At 37.6% G+C, this 20,825-nt stretch overlaps 1 protein-coding gene across 4 annotated transcripts in view; it reads left to right on the top strand.

The window, feature by feature from the left end:
- Nucleotides 1-20,825, top strand: part of LOC113038422 (teneurin-2) — a 226,485-nt gene that overhangs the window by 78,673 nt on the left and 126,987 nt on the right. For 2 of the 4 annotated variants that reach the window (XM_026195814.1, XM_026195812.1), the window contains exon 1: nt 17,020-17,401. The exons of the other annotated variants lie outside the window; for them this stretch is intronic. In XM_026195814.1, the coding sequence (XP_026051599.1) occupies nt 17,353-17,401 (49 nt within the window). In that variant the 5' untranslated portion in view covers nt 17,020-17,352. Of the gene's footprint in view, nt 1-17,019; nt 17,402-20,825 lie in introns of those variants that run through there. 4 annotated transcript variants of the gene reach the window in all.

Here is a 20,825-nt window from a genome sequence, read left to right as displayed (position 1 = left end):
TGGATTAATTGTTTACCACAAGAAATGCAATGTGCCCTAACTAAGCAAATATGTTCTTTTTGATAACATGGACTATGTGGCAGCAAGCGACTCTGACTCTGCTGAATCATAAATACTGATGCATTTAATAAATAAAACAAATGACTGCTGTTATTGAATCAAAATGCAGATTCATTCAGAAACAATGGATTTCCTTACATATTTACTTATTTTGATTCGCATAGTGCTTATCTCTTGTTTATTGCATTTTTAAATAGACTAAAGCAAATTGCTTTTTTGCCAGAACCTCTCGCCATGCTTGCTTTAATTTTTATTTACAGTAATATTTATTTATTTATTTCTGCTAAAGATGCATACTTGATTTTCTCACAAAAAAATAAAAATAAAATTAATGCAAACAAGTACATACATGTTGCTAGTATGTTATTGGGGCACCATTTGTGAATACATTAAACATTTTTGCTCAATTACCTTAAAAAAATCACAAATGTTAGGGCTTGTCAAAATATCTCCATGGCCTAACTTTTTTGTCATTTTTCTGCTCTACAGTAAGCCCTGTCTAAAAACAACAAGAAAATTCAACAGCCAAAACACAACAATGGCCAACCTTGAAATACTGTATGCCATTAAAATATTTTGTATCATTTACAAAGTTTCTTTCTGAACTCCAATGCTCCTTCGTTTGCTTCCAGTATCTTCACTGTTTACTCTGTACACTTCCTGCTGTCTTGCTTCCTGGCAACCTCGTAAAATTATCCGTCCGTGACGCTCTCTGCACTGCTGTTTGTGCGGAGGTCAAGGGGTCGCAGCACATTTACATTGAATCATTTAGCAGAGGCTTTTTATCCAAAGTGATTCACAAATGAGGAGTACAAATACCTGCCGCTTGTATTCAGGAGTGCACTGAAGTGTGCAACATGATGTGAAACAACCTTTGTTTCTAAAACGACTTTTGTTATTATTGCAACTTCATATCGTTCAGGCTGTCATAATAATGATTTTATATTACTCACAATATGACTATTTCTTATTTTAAAGTAAAAATGTCCTTTAATTTGTATATTTATGTAATTATATATATATATATATATATATATATATATATATATATATATATATATATATATATGTATATATATATATATATATATATATATATATATATATATTTACATATTATATATATATATATATATATATATATATATATATATATATATATATATATATATATATATATATATATATATATGCATTTTGTTTTATTATTACATGTGAGCTACATATGAAAATCAGCATCTGGCATATTGTATCGGACTCATTTAGCTTCAGTGAACAGAATGAGTTGACTGAGCAGTAGAGGAAGTCTCTACACAGCAATGTCCTGTGGTCAGAAACGTCTCCTCTGCCAGAGTCCAAATGGATGATGAAGCTCCTGTGAGCTCTTTGCTGACAGCTTCTGATAATGTGCCCTCTTTATGGAGGAGGCAGAAACTAATGAGAAGTTGAAGGCACTGAATAAATTGGAAAATCGCAGCATAATGATTCTGTCCGCTGGCCTGTTTATGGGGCTGAAGGGGCAGGAGAGAGAGAGAGAGAGCGAGACTTAGCGGGCTTTCTCCAGGGAAGATATACAGACACAGACAAACAGGCGCGTTCTCTTGTACCCCGCGGAGAGGCCATCCTGAGTGGGTCAGCAGCGAGGTCCCTGCGAGTCTCCGGCATTGTGTGAGGCCAAATAAAGCCTGGCACAATTTGACGCCAATTATTATGGAAATGGAGAAGCTTGTGAAAGATTAACTGGCGAAATTTAGAAATGGGCTTGGATGCTAAATAAGTTCATGTTATAGAAAGAAGTAGTATGCTGCTCTTATTGCTATGCCATTTATGCTAATCTGTGCGTCTGCTGTATCAGCACACTTGTGAAGACTTATCACCTCTCCTTCACCTGAGCGATGACTCCTTGGGCTGCGCTGGTGCTCCGATTTCTGCCTTACACAAGCGGCCACCCAGTTGCAATGGCTTGATAAGAGCTAGAGGGGCAGTTCGGGCCTCCCTCCTGCTCTTCCAGGCCCAGCATCTGCAGAGCGATAAGTGTTTCCCAGAGAGCAGGAGGAGATGAAGCCCATAGTAGACACATTTCTTCAACAGCAATAGAGAAAGAGTGATAAGCGGCAGGATAATTTGCCGACCGCTCCGTTTCTATTTCTGTAGCGTTGTGAAGAGTGGCCCCGCCCACCAAGACATCTCATTGGTCCAAAGGCTTCCTTCATAAAGCTGTGTATAGAAATGTCAAGAAAACTCCATTTCAGAACAAGTCTTAACACCAGTAGCTGTGGAAAAAGCTGTATTTTAAAAACTAAACATTCCAAAAAAAAACATTTTAAATTGTAATAATATTTTACCATATTTTTTTATCACAAAAATGCAGCCTTGATGAGCAAAAAAGACTATCAGAAACATAAACTATTACATACACTAACTATTAAAAAGTTAAAGTCACTAAAAGTTAATGCTCTATCGTGTTTGAAATATGCCCTATCCCAAAACTAACCCTAACCCTAAACCTAACCGATAGTGTTAACAAAGGGAAAACTGATATAAAAACGCCATTCCATTTCAACTTCCTTATATGCAGATTTGAACTGTTTTGTCGAACTGTGGTTACACGGGATGCGAACTGGAGCTTCTCGCCTCTCAAGTACGTCTCCTTATTCTGTGAGCTAACGAACAAACATACAGTCTCTAAAAACAAGGGCTCGAATTTAGGGGGGATGCGGGGGAATAGCATAAAAAAACAATAAAACAACAAAAATCAACCCCTCAGTAAAACCACCATCCTCTCTTACCATCCCCTTTGGATTAATAATGTGTATTATGTCAAATTTATCATGTAACCGAAATGTTACAATTATTTACTTAAGACAATTCACATATAGCAGCGATTAGCCAATCAGAACTCGGTTCTGTAACAAGCTGCCAGATTTGTGCAGCGTAATGTACAAATTTGCCCCTTGCTGCTATGATTGAGTTGATGGAGCGTTCCAGCAACATTTTGCTTGGCAGCAGGGCCAAGACAAAAAAAATATACTCAGGATTACTCATGATGCAAAAGAGCTGCGGTTACATAATCAAGCTTCTTTCCCTGCAAGCACAATTTGAGCGGAAGATCATACGAGGATCATTTAGACACTGTTTCCTTCTCTTAACATCTGTCATGAAGTCCTCACATCCACAAACCCTGAGAGACGAGGCATTCCAAACAAGCTTGTTTAACTCGTCTGTTTGCATGTGGGTCTTGATTCACAGGCCCATATGGACTTTGCATGCAGACTTTCTTGGATTTCCTCCGCTGATTTTTTTATTTTTGTGAAAAATTGGTGGAATTTATGGAATATATTTCATTTGTTAAAGAAGAAGTTTAAAAACGGTAAAATGAGTCATGAAAAGATAATAATAAAAATGTACACTGTTTGGGGTCAGGAAGATGTTTTATGTTTTTGAACATGTTATGGTTTTGCTAAGCCTGTATTTATTTAATAAAAAATACAGTGAAAATAGTAATATTGTCAAATACTATTTCAATTTAAAATATATGCTTTCTATTTTAATATAATTTAAAACTTATTTTTTTTTTTTAGGATTATTTGATGAATAGAACATTCAAAAGAAAATTTATTTGCAAAGAAAATGTTGTGTAACAATAGGACTTTACTGTCACTTTGATCTATTAAATGCATCCTCGCTGCATAAAAATATGAATTTCTAAATAAATAAATAATAGTAACACTAACTGTTCAAAAAAATTCTAATCGTGTAGGAAAATAAAATAAATGCAATTTAACTTTGTATAATCTACTCCTTCAAATACATATAAATCCATAAAATTATTGTTATTATTTGCCCTCATGTCATTTTTATTTTTATTTTCTGGATTCTCTTTTCTGTATAGTGAAAGTGAGTTACAACTGGATGGAAAAAGTTCTATAAAAGTAGTTCATATGACTCATTCCTTATATTCAGAGTCCTCCAAAACCATGCGATAGCTTTGTGTGAAGGACAGACAGAAATTGAGGTTTTCTACAGGTTCGGTGTGGGCCTGCTGATCCATAAGTGATGTGGTGCATAACCCTGCCTCACCCACTCAGTGTGGGACAGAGTGGGCTGCGACCCTGCAGTGGCCCAGATCTGCTGTTCAATCAGTCCAGAGAGGAGACCCAGAGATCCACAGGAGCATTCAAAGCCTTATGAGTGGCCTCAACAAACGCGCTCTTGCCTGGGGAGCATCTCACAATTCACACCCCATTGCCAATGTGTCCCACTCAAGATAGCGTTGGCACAGCTTCAGAGATGAGTGCAGCCATATCAAACGAGCTGTGTGTTTGTACCCTTATCTTTGTCTCTTTTCTCTCTTTTTCCATCTGTCTTCTCTTTTTCTCTGTACTCTTTTCTGCCTGCAGTTTTTCTCACACCGTTTGATACATCTGCCAAAATGCACAAGCGCGTTCTCTCAGAAATCACAGGGATCACAGGTAAAGAGGCAGCGGGAGACAGAAAGGTGTGCTGCAAACAACTGCTTCAACAAGCATAATTAAGCCTCGCCAGCCGCCTCAAAGTCTCGCCGAGCCCTTGAAAGGCTTTTTTACCCCGTTGATGTTTTGTTTTTTTCTCAGTCTCAATCTAATTTTAGTCGCTTTTTGAGCAAAAAGGTTGTTTTTATTCTTCATCACTCGTGCTGCTTTGCATTCAGATGCAAAACACAACAGCTGCGACTTGCCGCAGTAAATGATTGTGCTCTTTAGAGTCTTGTGAACATGTACTGATATGTTAAAACCATACGCTTTAGACAGAACTACACAGTGAGCCATTGTTAGGTTTAAACATCTTGCTGAGGCACTTCAAATGACTGATTTAGAAGCGTACATTGCTGAGAATATGCAGGACCGCTTTCTTTTATTTGTAATAAAATAAAATTCCACCAACTAATTCTTCCTAGTTGTCTATTGAATATTAAACAAGTTATTGAAACTTTGCATCATTTATGATTACATTTTTAAAATCTCCAGTTGGATTGCATAAATAAAATGTTTTCAGTTTAATGGGATATTTGCATACCTAATTGTAGTTGGTCTTATTTTTTCAGTTATTTGTATATTAGCTGGACTTAAAGTATAGACTGAGTTATACTGCGACAATTAATCGCAAATATCAGCTAATAACCGATATTACGTGGTACTTATCCGCCACTGAATATAAAATAAAGTGGAATGTTAATTGTGACTTAAAACAATTAAACATCTCGCAATTTCATATTTTCTTCTCAGAATTGCTAAATATATACTATAAATAAAATATAATATAATATAAAAGCAATTGCTTTTAGAAGTTATAATATCAGAATTGCAAGATATTTTTTTTCTCAGTTGCAAGTTTATATGTATACAGTGATACAGTTTATTATTTATACAGTGAGGCAGACAGGCCAGGAAGCCCCGCCCACTGTGAAATCTCATTGTTCCTAATTAAACGTGGGCTTATATTAAACATCAAATATATTCTGAGTAATTGAGATTGTCACATCGTGCAGCAGTTTTGAATGAAGTGTTGACAGGCAAATTGCTTGCAAAACCTCTTTAGCTTGAAGCATTGAAACTTTCTTTTGTGCATACAAACCTAGTCTCGTTTCGCTTTCTCCAAAACATTCCCGCCACCTCCATACCTGAAGTTTGATTGTTGTGTGGATCTGAGAGGGCGAGATACAGTAATGCTTTAGTAGATGGGTTGGACATTAAGTGCTAAATGAAGAGTGATGTGTAGTTGACTGCGAGTAGGTTTGCTGGTTGAACAGGGCTGTGGAGAAGCGCGTCATTATGATTGATTGAAAGCCCGTCTCTTTGTTGTTCTCTGTTTAAAGTTCACCGCACTGTGGAGGTGTAGCAGCCTCTGCTTTGAAGTGATTGATGACCGCTGCGAGATCTTATACCTGAGCTCCCTGTCACTCGCATGCCATAGGCCAAGAAAACCGCCCGTTTCCATGGATACTGTTACAGAGTTCTGCTCGTTACACCCGATTGGTCGTGCCCTGCGCTGGGTGGGTTGTCCTTGCCGCTCTGCCATCTGGCTGTGGTCCGCTGCTCGCGCTTGAGGAACCGTGGACGCGAGAATGAGTCGAGTTCTCCTCAGGGGTCTCTGAGGAGCTTCATGGTTGCCTGTCACATCGCATCAAATCACCGGATCTGATACCGAGCCAGTTGCGAAAACGCCCGCTCTCTATCAATCACCGAGATGCAAAGTCAAATGGAAACGCTCTGACAGACAGTGCCAGAGGTCTCAGTAATGGCCTCCTGAAATATTTGTGCTGGCAAGAAGCAGGGCAGAACTGCGGCCAGATCTAAGTGAGGTTCCGGTCTGAAAGTGTCTGGAACTTCGGCCCGTGGAGCTCTCGGTGTCACAGCGAGAGAGATGTCCTGTCAGTCAGCAATACTGCGAGGGTGCACACGCACGTTTGCACGAGCGCGCAGTGGCATGCACATCATTACGCAGGCAGGCGTCGATAGCAGGCATTATTTCCTGACAAGCCTGCTGTCATTTTCCAGGCCGCTGCAGAAAGCTGGCTCAGCCTGGAGCTCGGCATGCTTTCACCTTGACGACGGGCAGAGAAGAAATCCGATCGTCACATATGAATTATTGATTTTCTGCAAGGTTACTTCTCTGCTTTATCTGAGATGTTTGCAACCGTCCACTACCAGGAACCCAAAAGAAGTTACTTGCTCTCAGCAAGTGTTGTTTGAATTCATCGACTTTCTCTCCTTCCCCCACACACACACACATGTAGTTTTCCACGTGGATGCCTGCCTGCCTCACACACTAATTGGCCGCTTGGATATGCAGAGTTAGTTTGAAGATTGACACCTACAGCACACACTTGAACAGCAGAATATCGTAGTAGACCGTTTCGAAGTACAACAAGCATGGATGAGATCTTTTACTGTAAATTATAGATAATTTAACATGCACTATTTATATCGCTCTTTATGTTTGTTTAGGGTAGGCGTTTGCATACATGATTTTGAACACATAGTGTTAAATCAAGCTAGATTTTTCCATTTAATCAAGACAATAAAAAGAGATGAGGATAGACAATACCACATATTTTTCTTTTTTCCAAATGATAAAAGCCACATACCAATTCTAGGGACAAAATGGGTAATAACAGACATCAAAAAGCACTTATTAATACTGTAAATAGGTCTAAATGGCAAATTATCAGCTTTTGTCTTACATTCATTTTCAGAGCATGATCAGTCATACAACCATTTCTGAAGTTTAAATTTCTATCAAACTCCCAACAAAAATACTAAAAGTATATGTATGCTATTATTGTTGTATTGTTGTAAAACCTGGGCCTATTCACACAAAGTACAATAACTATAAAGAGTACTGTAATAACAATTACAGTTTCCACACTAACAAACAATAATATTCTGTTTATTATAAGTGCAAGCTGCAGTTATATTGTCTGCTGCTTTAAATTCTTCATCGCTTTAAAGTCAGGTGGATTCTGATTGGCTGTCAAAAAATTCAAATAGCATGCTTTTTATGTAGAAGAGTGAAATAACTCCATAATAAAGGCCTATTACCATAACTAAATGTAATTGTAACTACATTAGCATAGTATAGACAGACAGTATTGTTAGGTTTATTAAGTGCATGCTGTTGATCTGATCAGTATCTGTAATTCATAAATACAACTTGCAACAATGCTCTCCTGATCTTTCATTGTTCTGTTAAATAACACTTGTGAATTTTATCTGTATTTTAGCAGTGCTGTAATGACAGTGTCTTCAGCCACTTGACCTTGATGTGTTTCAGAGTGATTGTGAAGAGGGGGAAGAGGAAGCTGGCCGATTATGTTCACAGTTTGAGCTGTAAGCAAAAAAAACAACAACGTGTCCTCTGAATAATCTTATTTGGTCAGCAGGAGCTCTTCCTGTTTACAAAACACACAGCAGTGGCACATTATGCTATAGCTGGAGTCTGCAAAAGCACGTGTGATAGATAGGCAGGCAGACAGACGGACAGACTTTATTGATCCCTGATGGGAAATTTGGATGCAAATCATCCGCAATATGAAGCTTAAAGTGCATGAATAAAACACACACACCAGTTCATTACTGTGAGGCACATTAGCTTGAGCTTTTGCGCATATTGTACACCAGGGCTGGTTTTCCTTGCTGAGATGGTGTGCAGTTGTTTGTGCAATGAAAAATTCCCCATTTGGTCAATGGATTTGTTTTACACTGTGCCAGATAAATGGTTTGTATACAAGCTTAATGATTTAGTATTTTAGATCCTGTGCCGGAAATGCTAATGAACCTGACAAATCACAGTCAGAACTTTCTACGGTACAAACTTTTTCGTATCATTTTCTGTATTTGCGAATTTCCATAATGACGTAGAAAAGTGGGAGCAAATGACACGAAGTTAATGAGACATCTGTGAGCCGATTTCCCTGTGAAATCACATATTTCGCCAACTCAAACGCATCCAGCTAACCACCCCCCTGTGACAGTGGCGCTTTCCCCCTGAAGTTGCCACTAGTTAGGCGTTTAATTACCCTGTGAAATCCTGCGACACATGAAAATAGTTAGCAGGGCATCTCGAAGGCTCATGTGTGCCTCGGTCAGCCCAAAGTCGTGTAACAGATATCTTGTCAGAATCACCCTCATTTTATGAGCTCACAGATGGTACATCTGTCATTTTATCTCAAAGACAAGACTGTGATATTAATATCAAGACATAAGGCTTCTGGATTAAGCGTCATTCCTTTCTGATGTGTTCTATGGTGTGCAGCAAGGTGTTTTTTTGTATTATTTCTCGAAAGACATGCTGTTGCAAAGGACAAAGAGAAGTAATTACTCTTTACATAACTGTTTTTCCAAAAATCGTACAAACCTCATAAGTGCTCCAATTGTGATGATTTAGCAAGAGAAGCCAGACGCAGCAGATTGTGAGCGAAGCCTTCACCTACCAGACTTTACTTTATGTAAATGTTTCATTCATTTTAGTTTAACATTTAATTTACTAAAATACAGCATGCATAGATTTATGCCACCACCAAAAAGTCTTTATAACACGTAAGTACACACTTTTCAAGAACTTTTTTAAATGTACACTATCATTCCAAAGTTAGGGACAGTAATATTTTTCAGTATTTTTTAATGTCTTTTATTCTCACCAAGGTTGCATTTATTTGATGAAAATGTATATTAAAAAAACTAATACTGTGAAATATTAATAATTTAAAATAGACGTTTTCTATGTAATTATTTTGAACGTTTTTTTTTTTTTTTTGAATAAATGCAGTTCTTTTTAACCTTTTATTCATCAAATATATTAGACAGCAGAACTGTTTCCAACACTCATAATAAATCAGAATATTAGAATGATTTCTAAAGGATCATGTGATAGACTGTATGTTACATGTGACACTGAAGGCTGGAGTAATGATGCTGAAAATTCATCTTTGCATCACAGGAATAATTTTTTTAAGTATATTCAAATAGAAAACTATTATTTTAAGTTGCAATAATATTTCACAATATTAAATTTTTTTCTGTATTTTTGATAAAATAAATCCAGGCTTGATGAGCAAAAAAACTTCTTTCAAAAACATTAAAAATAGTAATGTTTCCAAACTTTTGGTCTGTACTGTATACATATTTACAATGTGCAGTATCTTGCACTTTTTTATATATGTATTTATATTTTACCAAGTTATAAAAAAACATAACTAAAAATAAAATAATTGTTAATCAAATCATTAAGGAACCAGAACTGTTAAATTATTTATGATTCCCATCCCTTGGCATGAATGACTCCCAATAACTTTTTCTTATTGGCCAAATTTAATATCTCCCACATATAGGGTAAAAAATCATCTGTTTCTCACTCAGCGAAGCGAGGTCAGTGCAGTCATTCCTACTGCACTATAATCTACAAGTCTGATTATGGCTCTGCTTTATCATTTTCACAGGTAGCATTTCTCCTTCTGCTACAGATCTTTTAACCCTCACGATGAAATGATAATAAGCTGTTGTCATTAATTGATGAGGGCATATAAAATGAGTTGGATACGGACAGAAGGAGACTGTGTAGGCGAAGACAGAGGACCAAAATCCTGCTGATTTTCTCCCATCAGGCTTCCTGCTAAATTGGCAATATCCAGATTAATGTCCTTTCAGCTCCAGGTTTCCACCACGATGGTCATTAAAATCTAGACGGAGCTCATTTGAAACGTAGGGGGTGACTTCATTTGAAAATGAATAAAATAATGCCTGAGCCCCTGGACGTTGACATTCTCTTATATGCAGGTAGATCACCCAGCAGGCGTTCTGACATCAGCACATCCTGCTCGGTGAGCTGCGCCGTGTTTCCGACTCCACTGATGGCGCTTCGCTACGGTTGAGCCCGCCATTTGCCAACTGTAGCCATCCGTGTCCGCATGCAAATGTTTCTCTTCCTCCCCTCACATGTCAGATGCTAATTAGCAAATATCTAATTAGTGTTAGAAGATTAATCACTCTTGGGAGAGACGGCTGGGGGGTTTCACCGATGAGACGATGTGATGTGACAACGATAGTTGCAGAGCTGCTCCTTGCCAAAACACAAACAATGAACAAAATGAGCCGTAATGTCTGCTGATGGTTATGGATGTTCTTTAGTCAATGAGGTTAAAGGTTAAGGTAGACAGACACATCCCTCTAACTGATGTTGACTTTAGTTTTCATAGCTTTCCTTTAGCGTTCTGTATCTTAATGACATTTATGAGATAGCAGACAATTATTTTATAATCCCAAACACATAAGGATGCCGAGAATCTGACACAATGGTTCTTAACTGGTAATTTACAACTCGTAAAGTTATGCTAATATTACATTTACATTCAAGCATTTGGCAGGTGCTTCTATCCAAAGTGATTTACATTGGATTCGAAGTAGGGACACACATTATTGGATTTTTGCCGATACGACGATATTATTCAACTTATTTTGGCCGATAGCCAATGCCAATATATTTCCTTGTGTTTGGAAACAACACTGAGTATCTCCTGTGCAGTGATTGTATTAAATTATTATACATTTTGGATGGCTTTTAACAAAAACTTTATTTGTTAGACCTAAATAAATCATAATGAAGTTCTTTTATAATGATAATACATTGGAAACTTTTAAAATAACTATAAGTTAACTATAAATCAGTCACTGCTTTTTTTCAAAAGACAGAAGCAGTGGTAACTTTAACATTTTAATTGTGTATTTAACATTTTTATATGGTCTAAAGCAAAAGAGTTGTACAAATTCTCAAAATCTTTTAGAGTATTTGAGTATATTATATCAGCTTGTATTGAAGCTTTCATAATCCATTATTGAATAAATCTGTATCTATACAGTTATTTAATTTACAAGTGTTATGTTTGTGATTTTACTTCATATAAGCTATAGCTTCTGGCCGATTCCGATAATATTCTGATAAAACTGTGCATCCTTGAGTTCAAGCATTCCCATGGAATCAAACCTTTGACCTTGGCATTGCAAAAGTAGCAACATGCATTATACTCATGCGCGTAATTTGCAGGGGGGTTAGGGGGGTCATGACCCCCCCAAAAATCAGATCCAACTAATATAACCCCCTCAATATCATCAAACCATTCAGATTAAAATAATATGAAATATTCAGAATAAATACTTTTGTTCGTTTTCTTTATTAATTTCATTTGCCAGCAAGAAAGATGTCATATTTTAAATAATCTGTAATGTACCCCCCGCCCACCGCACCGACTACTTGGTATTACCCAACAGGCTTTCTCTACCAAGTTTGTTCACCATTTTGCGCAGTCCCTGGGATGAATGGGTGGAAAAAGCTGACGGAAAGATGAAAAGGACACTGAAAGGCAGCCAGACAACAATTTTTCATTGTTTGTCGACACCAGCCAAAAAAAAAGAAAAGAAAAGAAAATCCTGACCAAACGGAGGTACCCCGCTAAATTGGCTGTTAAGTTAGCTGAGCGTTTCTCAAAGTGTGTGGAGTAGATACATGACAAACATGTTTTGTGCCCACTTTTTTCTAATTACTTTATTTATTGACCATACACTCAAAACAAAACAAAGACACATTTAAATGTAAGCCTTATTTAACCTTTTCACACGTAAGTTTAAAAGTTTTTCAAGGCGACCGTTATTGATCGTAGTATCGCTTTGTGGTTACCATGGAGACGAATCATTCATTGCTTGTCAGCGCTGATGACTGATGATCTACTTTTATTTCCTTTTTTATTCTAATTTCACAAATTTGTTAGCTATAGCAGGATATATCTGATATTCCGATTGTCAAATATGCGCAAGTGGATGTGTTTTGTTGTTCAAACACCTTTATAATGATCGCGTTAATTGAGTTGTATGCGCAACGTATTTTAGGTATCTATCTTATTAAAATACCAAAAAAATTACGTAACGTTAAATTATTATTAGGAATTTACCACCTCCGGTTCAATTTGAGAAGATTATAATATATTATAATTATATTATTTTTTTTTTATTTATTTTTTTTGCATGGAGTTTGCAAAGTGACAAAATGAATCAAAGCACAACTAAGGTTAACGTCAGTCCACACTTGTATTTTCTCAGTTTCTGAATTTGATGTTATCAGAGGCTAAATGCAAACACAATTATTATTATTTTTAATCTACTTTTGAGTCTTATTTCATGCAAAGTGATAATATAATTGCACTGTCATTTTCTCTATTTGAAAGTTTTTAATTAAATTATGCAAATTAGCATGTTACCTTTTACACAAGAAAATTATTCAATAAATTAATTAACTAATAAATATGCCGCAAGTTTAACCCCCCCAATGGTAGACCCAAAGTTACGCCCTTGATTATACTCTTAAAAATAAAGGATCTTTATTGGCATCTGAGGTTCATTGAAGAACCTTTATCATCCATAGTACCCTTTGTGCAAAAAAAAAACATAAGCGTAACTTTTGCAACCGAGAATGTTTCAAATACTGTATGTTGTTGAGGTCAATTAAAACTGTACAGTAATGTATTCCATTGCAAATTCTGTATCATGCAAGTAGGCAAATTAAGCCATTGAAAATATGGACCGTTTCCATAACACATCTTCATCCTTGAAAATTGTGAGCAGAAGTACACAAATTAAAATAAATAAATAAATAATATGACAAGTACTATTTAAAAAAAAAGCTGAATGTCACATGCATGCAGGTGTATGGCAGGTTATTCAAATCGAACTGCTCTGGCTTTGATCTACACAATGAAAGCTGCTTCTCATGTAAAAGAGAATGCGAGAACTGGACACGAAACGAGGGAAAAGGGCATAAGTAATCCCGCCGCTATTGATAGCCTTTGTTCTTCCTCTGCTGAAAAGGAATATTTGATCAGGGCCACCTCTCTGAACCACATTCATTTCACCATCAGCCTTATGAAACTAAAATTAGTGCTATAATTAGTTAACGTCTTCCATACCTGAATATGATCTTTAAGAGGGTTTGAAAAATGGACAGCAATTTATTAATGTTGCTCATTTCTTAAGTACGTAGAAAGTTTGTCAGTAAAAGCCAATAATATATTCTTACTTTCCTAAAATATTTGGATGACTGATGTACTGTTGCTCAGTCATATGACACTAGCATTTTTGAGTCACGTATAAATTTAAACACTTTCTGCCCACTCTGAATCTCACTAATATGACTTGGGCAGAAATTGAACAATTTGACTAAGTGTGTAATTATGGCACAAGTTCACTTTAACTGTTGATATGTTGGAAGTAATTTGCAATACGCAAGGACTGTCAAGTGCATGGCTAGCGGCGTTTTAGTGCGACATAGCCAAGAGCAGCGTCTGTGTAAGCAGTTTTAACTGATAGCCGTTGGCTTCACGGCATGGCAGGGAAGGTGAACGTCTGCGTTCTGTTTTGTGCTTAATTGGGGACCTCGGCAGATAGATTCAGCGCTGGAGGAAATCTTAAAAAATTAATGGTGGTTGATGAGTCTGTCTGATTGGCTCTGAGCTTGGGGAGGAGTGGGAGGTTATAACTGATGCTGCTGGCACAAACCCATCCATGCAAAATGACATTGGATTGGACAATTCATCCAGAAAAGGCAACGGCATTTAAGATAATTTGCATATCGTAGTGAGCTTGATGAGTGACAGCCACAGGCAGACACCTGTGCAGTGATTAGCCCAAACCATGACAGCCTTCAGAGTAAGAACAGAGATGCACGAGGGAATGTGCTGCTGCGTCTCAAGAGACGTCAGCTTTCCCTTGGTACTTGATTTTTTTCTTTTTTTTTTCTTGGAAAGTATTTTAGATGTGCAAAGAACATTTGCATTATGTACTTGTGCTTATTTCTGACCTCATCAATAACCATTATCATTATAATTCATATTATTAATATTACTATCTCTGCTTTTCACTGATTAAATATTCATTGCCCTGAAAATCTCCTATACAGCTGTTGCTTCCATACGACCGAAGGAAATTTTGAGAAATGGCTGTTCATTTCATAATATATGTGGTATTTTCCACAGTTTCTAGTCCTTTGTATGTGTCCTCCTTCCGCTGAAATTTATACCATGAAAAAAAAAGAAATAGATGAATTGCTGACCCAGTTCTGTCTACCTGATCAAAGCCTTGGATACAGAAAAAAAAAAGTTTGATATATTCCATAAATCAGGATGTTGTGAGACAAAAAAGGCGCTGTTTACATCATATATGTCTTCAATCTTGAGTAGAAGAAAGAATGCGTATAGGACAATATTGTAGGTGAAAGTGTCGAGGGTCAGTAACGGTTTTAGAAATGTATTCTTTGCATTGAAGTTAGTTTCATATGGTTTTGTAAATAAACATTTCCCGAGTGTGCCTGCCCATTCAGCCCTGCCAGATAATGGTAAACAAACTTGGCTTGCTGTCTATGAAGGAGACTCTAAACCCGAGGCTCAGCTTGAGCTCAGAGTAAGAGCTCATGATGATACAGTGTGGAGGAAAAAGAGGAGGAATTAAAGGAGGAGAAGGGGAGGTGGATGGACGCCGGAAGAACTGTGGCTTGAACAGAACAATTACTGCTGTTTATATGCCGTTGTAACGATGATTGACAGGATTGAATGTTTAGGCTCCTCCTGAACCGGGGTTGCGAACTTCATTTTCAAAAGAAGTTTAAATCGATGAGCTATAAAAATGTCTTGTGGTGCAACAAGGTAAAAAAAAAATTGTATACCTTTGAATCAGTTTCATCATTAGGGATGATTTTCATTTTTAACTATTCTGTCGTAAAAACATCATTAATAATGACATTAATGGAGGCAGAGTTTATCATAATCATTTGATCATTTTGATATGATTGTTTCCTGTTTTATGTTTTTTCCACATGTTGATTGGACCATTCAGCAGGCTTTTTTGTATTTTTTTATTATTATTTTGTATTATGATATCACTTGTATGAATTTTAATTCAAAAATTAGAAACATGGTCATCAGAGAATATTCATGCCATTGTGATTTTGAATAAATGGAAGGATGTGGACCCAAAAATATCATCTCACTGACTCTTTAACTCTGTAGGTGACCTACAGTGGCCAAATATATCTGGCAAAAAGCTAAGAGAAGCCATATTAGTCCATCATCTACTCACATACATACTGTACAAAGGCACCAGCTTTTGTAAGTACCACCACTTGGGTCCATTGAATAATTCCACCACTCTAAGTGCTCTCTATTGGTTTGGAAATTGAACAGCTCTCATATGTCCCACATGTATTCATGAACCGATCCTGTATTCTAGTTATAGACCATGGTAGAAGTGAAGTGCCAGCATTAGAAGCTGTTAGCTGGTATTGTCCAAACTTAGACTCTAGGCACTGGACTGATAAATGCCGGTTCCTCTGGAGGTTCATGGGCACTGGTCAGAGAGCAGCTTTACTGAAGTGGCTCAGAGTCAGGATGGGATTTAGGTGAGCAGAACTGCTCATAGGTCAGCATGAAAGGATAGGTTCTGTAGTAGGTTTCTGCCCAGCAGGAACAGGAAGCTGACCCATATGGGAGAGGATGGAGAGCAGCAGGCCAAGCTTGGCTGTGTGAAACCCAGCAAGCACAGGGCAACAATGTGGCAGCTTGAAGCTTCACAGGAGCATTGGACATCTAATGGCCTGTTATGCCCTAAAGATTACCACCTGAACAAGACATGATCCTTTGGATTACATTAAGTGACTGGGCTTTAAAAGCTACTATAACACGTGGTGTTTTAAGTGGGGGGTTTTCAAACTTTGAGAAGCCAGAGAGCCCTATATATGATGATGATCACTTTGTGAGGGACCCCTACTAAAATGTATACGACAACTAAATATTTGTATTCATAAAGACACATTATACAGTAGAGTAATTAGCTTTTATGTTGTTACTGTACTGAAGGTTTATAAACAATTATTAACATTTTCTGGAAAATACTGAATTTGTACAGTAGAGTGCAATGCCTGTATTGTGTCTACCCATAATATTAGCTGCATAAACACAAAGATAAATATTTTAATATACAATTAAATTAAATATATATCAATTGTATGCTAAACATTAGGATGCTACAAAGATAGTATTACATTATTTAAATTATATAGTTGCATTATTTACATTTGTACATGAATCAGTCTGTATGATTCAGACTGCTTACACACATTTTATGGGTCAGTCATAAATTATAAATTTTCTTCGCATAAGATAATTTATTGTAATAAGTGTGTGCAGATATTGTGAAACTAGTCGAATCATCTGTAGCCCATATGTGTTAAAATGATAACAAAATAAAGTCGTGTCTCTCTCTTATGCAAATATCATTCAAGTAGGAGTTAAATGAAAAATAATAGGACTATTTGACTAATGAGAGTCAAGCTATCGCTCCCTCTCGGCCACATCCCACCCCTCCCTCCCTCCCTCCCTTCCAATCTGAGCTGCAAGCATCTGTTGTGTGCGGCGGAAAGAGCAGGCACAGCTCCGCTCTGACTCTGCACAACTACACTCTTTTGTTCCAGGAATTCTCTCCGCTCTTCTGCCTTTTCATTCATGTGACTTTCTGAACGTTTATCACCAAAACGAAGCCAAATAAAAGAAACGGAGATGAATGCGAGTGGCGCGTAGAACTGTGAGGAGAATCAGTATATCGTTAAGTGTCTCAGATTGACTATCAAACCTGCGAAGTTTTAGGATCCGTGTTTACCTGTTACGGATTTCTGACTGACTCCACAGCCGGTAGCACCGGCATTACGAAAAGCCGGGGAGAGATGCACCACCCGGGCATACACAGGGCGAAAGCGCTCCACCACGACCCAGGTAAGAAAGCCGATTCACTCCTTCACTCACATCAGCGCGCGAGCTGTCGGCAAAACCCGGCTCGTGAGATGCGCGCGAAAGTACCACCGGCAAAGCGCGCGTGCCCAGGTGACACGAACGCGGACTTTCACTCTCATGTGCAAATTGATATAGCTCCAGCTTGTCTCTCTGTATAGTAGTAAAGAACATGCATTTCACGGAAATTTCTATATTGGGATTATAGTTTATTTGGCGACTAATAACCTACTAAAAGCAAGCACAATCAAAGAAACTCGTTTGTGACCGAGTTAACTATAAGGTTGTATTGTCCAAAAATGTAAGCTTCAACATTTAGTTAGTTAAGTTTATTTATTTATTTATTTATTTATTTATCATCTTTTCATCATTCTGCTGTTAAGACACTTACCAGATTTATGGCATAAAAAGTATTTTATTGATTAGTGAGGCTTGGTTTATGTTGTTAACTGTTTTTATTCAAAAGAAGACAAGAATAGTTCACCCACCAAATATTTCTTTTAAATACCCTCATATCAGCCTCATATTATTTTCATTATTTTATTTTCATGAAACACAAAATGAGATATTAGGCAGAATATTTGAGCTACTCTCCTCTGCAGTGAAAAGTGTATTGGATAGGCCTACTGTAAATTATACCTGTTGAACGTGTACGGTTTCCCTTTTGGCTGGAAAGATCACCATCCACTTGCTGTTAATCAAAAACTGAAGCTCTGACATTTCACTTAAGAAATGCCTGAGACATGCAGAATTAAAAAAAAAAAGACTAGTGAAAAAAAATATATTTTAGTTAAAAAGTTATAAAATCTTTCGCTTTAAGACAATGAAGTGCATGATTTGAGTAGGCTGTCGCCTACTTATGCTTAATTACCATGACTAAGCAATTAAGTTCCCAACTGTGTTTTATTTTCATTCTGTCTCTCAGCATTAGTATGAATCATCCACATGCTGTGAACAGTGGCCAAGAAACAATATAGTTAATAATTTGTCACATCGAGCCATTTTAAACCTTCATTTTGATTAATGCTTGGGAGATGGGAAAATGAGCTTTTCACAGTGTTTTATATGCCACAAGGCATCCCAAGCAGCTAACATTACAAAGTGCAGTTAAATTTCTATCTGAACTACAGTGCACATTGATTATAAACGCTTAGAGAGAAAAACTCAATGGCTGTGAGATGGATTCACTCATATTTAGCGGTATGATGGAGAGGCCACACAAGGAGAAGACGGCTGGATAAATTGCCCAGAGGTCCAAACTGAAATTAAATGGTCTCCGCCAAGACGAGTCCAGCAGACGCTCTGGTCAGCGTAAGTGTGCCTGTGCACGTGTGTGGTAAAAGCATGCTGTCTTCTTCAGAGAATGAGATCCTTCTTCTTCATCTCTGTACGAGAGCATAGCTGTGCACTTCGGGGAGCCGGGGAGAGAATGTGAGTGAGAGCGGCATATCTCTGCTTTTACGAGCTTCTTAAAATTAGACTGGCATGAAGCAATTTGCCTCAGCCCAGGCCTCTTAGCCCACAGATGCAGGAGACGGAGAGAGAAGAGGGGGTGATTGAAAAGCCTCCTGTCCAGAATGTGTGATCAATGGCAGGCAGTCCCGTCCTCCCCTTCACCGCCTGTCTCCATCAATTCAGAGCTCAGTGGGCAATCACCCCTCGACATCACCTCCATCCACCTCTGTCTCGTACAGAAAGACACTGCGGCGTTCAAAGACCTGATCCTGCCTCATTCACACACCCCTGCTTGAGAAGGCCATGGCTATAGCATCAGTGTTCCTGTTTTACAGTGTGTATTCACAGAGCAACACGAGCAGCTGCGCTTTAAACACATGGTGGGGTATGATATGTAGAGTTTGAGGGGAAAAACAAATCCTAGATCAGTAAATCTTTGAAAAAAAAAAAAAAAAAAAGCCCCAGAAGTGGATGTGGCGCGGCAAGCTGCTTGCCTGCTTTCGACAGTCTCCTTAAGCTCTTTTGAGCCATTGCTGTCTAATTAGCAGCACTTTTGCATTGGTTCTTGAGCTAGAAGAACCCAATTTTTAAATTGAAAAAATATGGAATCCATTAACCTCGCAGGCAAGGGCCACTCGCTGGCATCTCATTAGAGGCGAGGGAAATTGAGCAACACAGGAAAATCTATTATTGTTTTAATAAGCCAACAGTTTGTTAATTTACAAGGTCTTAAGAGTAACTGCAATTTTTCATCAGTATCAACTTAATGGAATAGGCACATTGGGAGCAGCTTAAAGTGTTTTGGATAGCTGCAATAAACACTGCACTGATAGAAACACTTATCTACACAGCTCGTGCTGAAGCCTGAAACGCTGCCGTTTTGAGCAGATTTCTACTGCGCCAGTGCTAGGATACATCTTGTTTTTGAGTGCCAGGTGATGTTTCTTCAGTTCTCTTTTTTGTGGGCCAGCGCTTACAGATATGAAAAATAAGACAGTTTAGCAGTGACTGGCGTTACTGATAGGTATGGATAAACTGATGAAAAAAAAACCCTGATGAACAGATGATCTGTTTATTTATGTATTATTAATAATTATTTATGTATTGAAGCCAATTACCAATATATATGCTATTAGATATACATCTATGTGCTTCAGATGACACCTAGTATATTTTAAAACAGATTAAACGTACAGTATGGAATTTTTAGCCACCAGGGGTCACTCAATCAAAATAATAACATAAGACGTACTTTGATGACGTCGGGAAAGAGCGTAAAGCTCATGGGAGTTGTTGTTCATTGGATCACGCGCTCTGTCGCTTTCCACATTCCTCACTCATTCTAACTTAGTATTTTGGACAATCACGTCTTTTCGAACGGAGAGATATATGAATTATGAGACCCCTATCAAATCAATATTCCATCTAGCTAGTAGTAATATATTTTAAAAAACACGGTCACCTTTCGTTAATAATGATAATTTCGTTATACTATGATATCGAACAAGTTAGAGAACTGTATTTGAAGCTACTTTATTCAGCTAGATATAGAACAAATGTAGATTTACATGAGAGCTAGTCCATCTGCGTTTTACACAAGACATCATCGTTTCACAAAAAATACGGATATATAAAGTTAGCTGAATGGATGCATACCTGTTTATCAGAATGCAAGCGAGTTCAGCATCTCTCGGTAGTTTCAGCTTGTCACGAAGCTCTCTCTATCTTGGAAATGCAACTCCAATATTTACCCGTGTCTTGTTGCTTCTCTTGTCCCAAAACCATCTCGGGTCATTTATTTCACCCGTACGTTTGCGCTTCACAGAACGTGCAGGCATAGCATAATCATGATCCATAACTAAGTTATTGATTGAGGTTTAAATACGAATATAAATATAAAATTAATAGTCTCAATCAAGGCTACTATTTTTTCTTCTTCGTCTCGTCTTTGTTT

This window comes from Carassius auratus, chromosome 21 (genome assembly GCF_003368295.1).
Source record: "Carassius auratus strain Wakin chromosome 21, ASM336829v1, whole genome shotgun sequence".
Taxonomy (NCBI): domain Eukaryota; kingdom Metazoa; phylum Chordata; class Actinopteri; order Cypriniformes; family Cyprinidae; genus Carassius; species Carassius auratus.
This window is presented reverse-complemented; position numbering and strand designations above follow the sequence as displayed.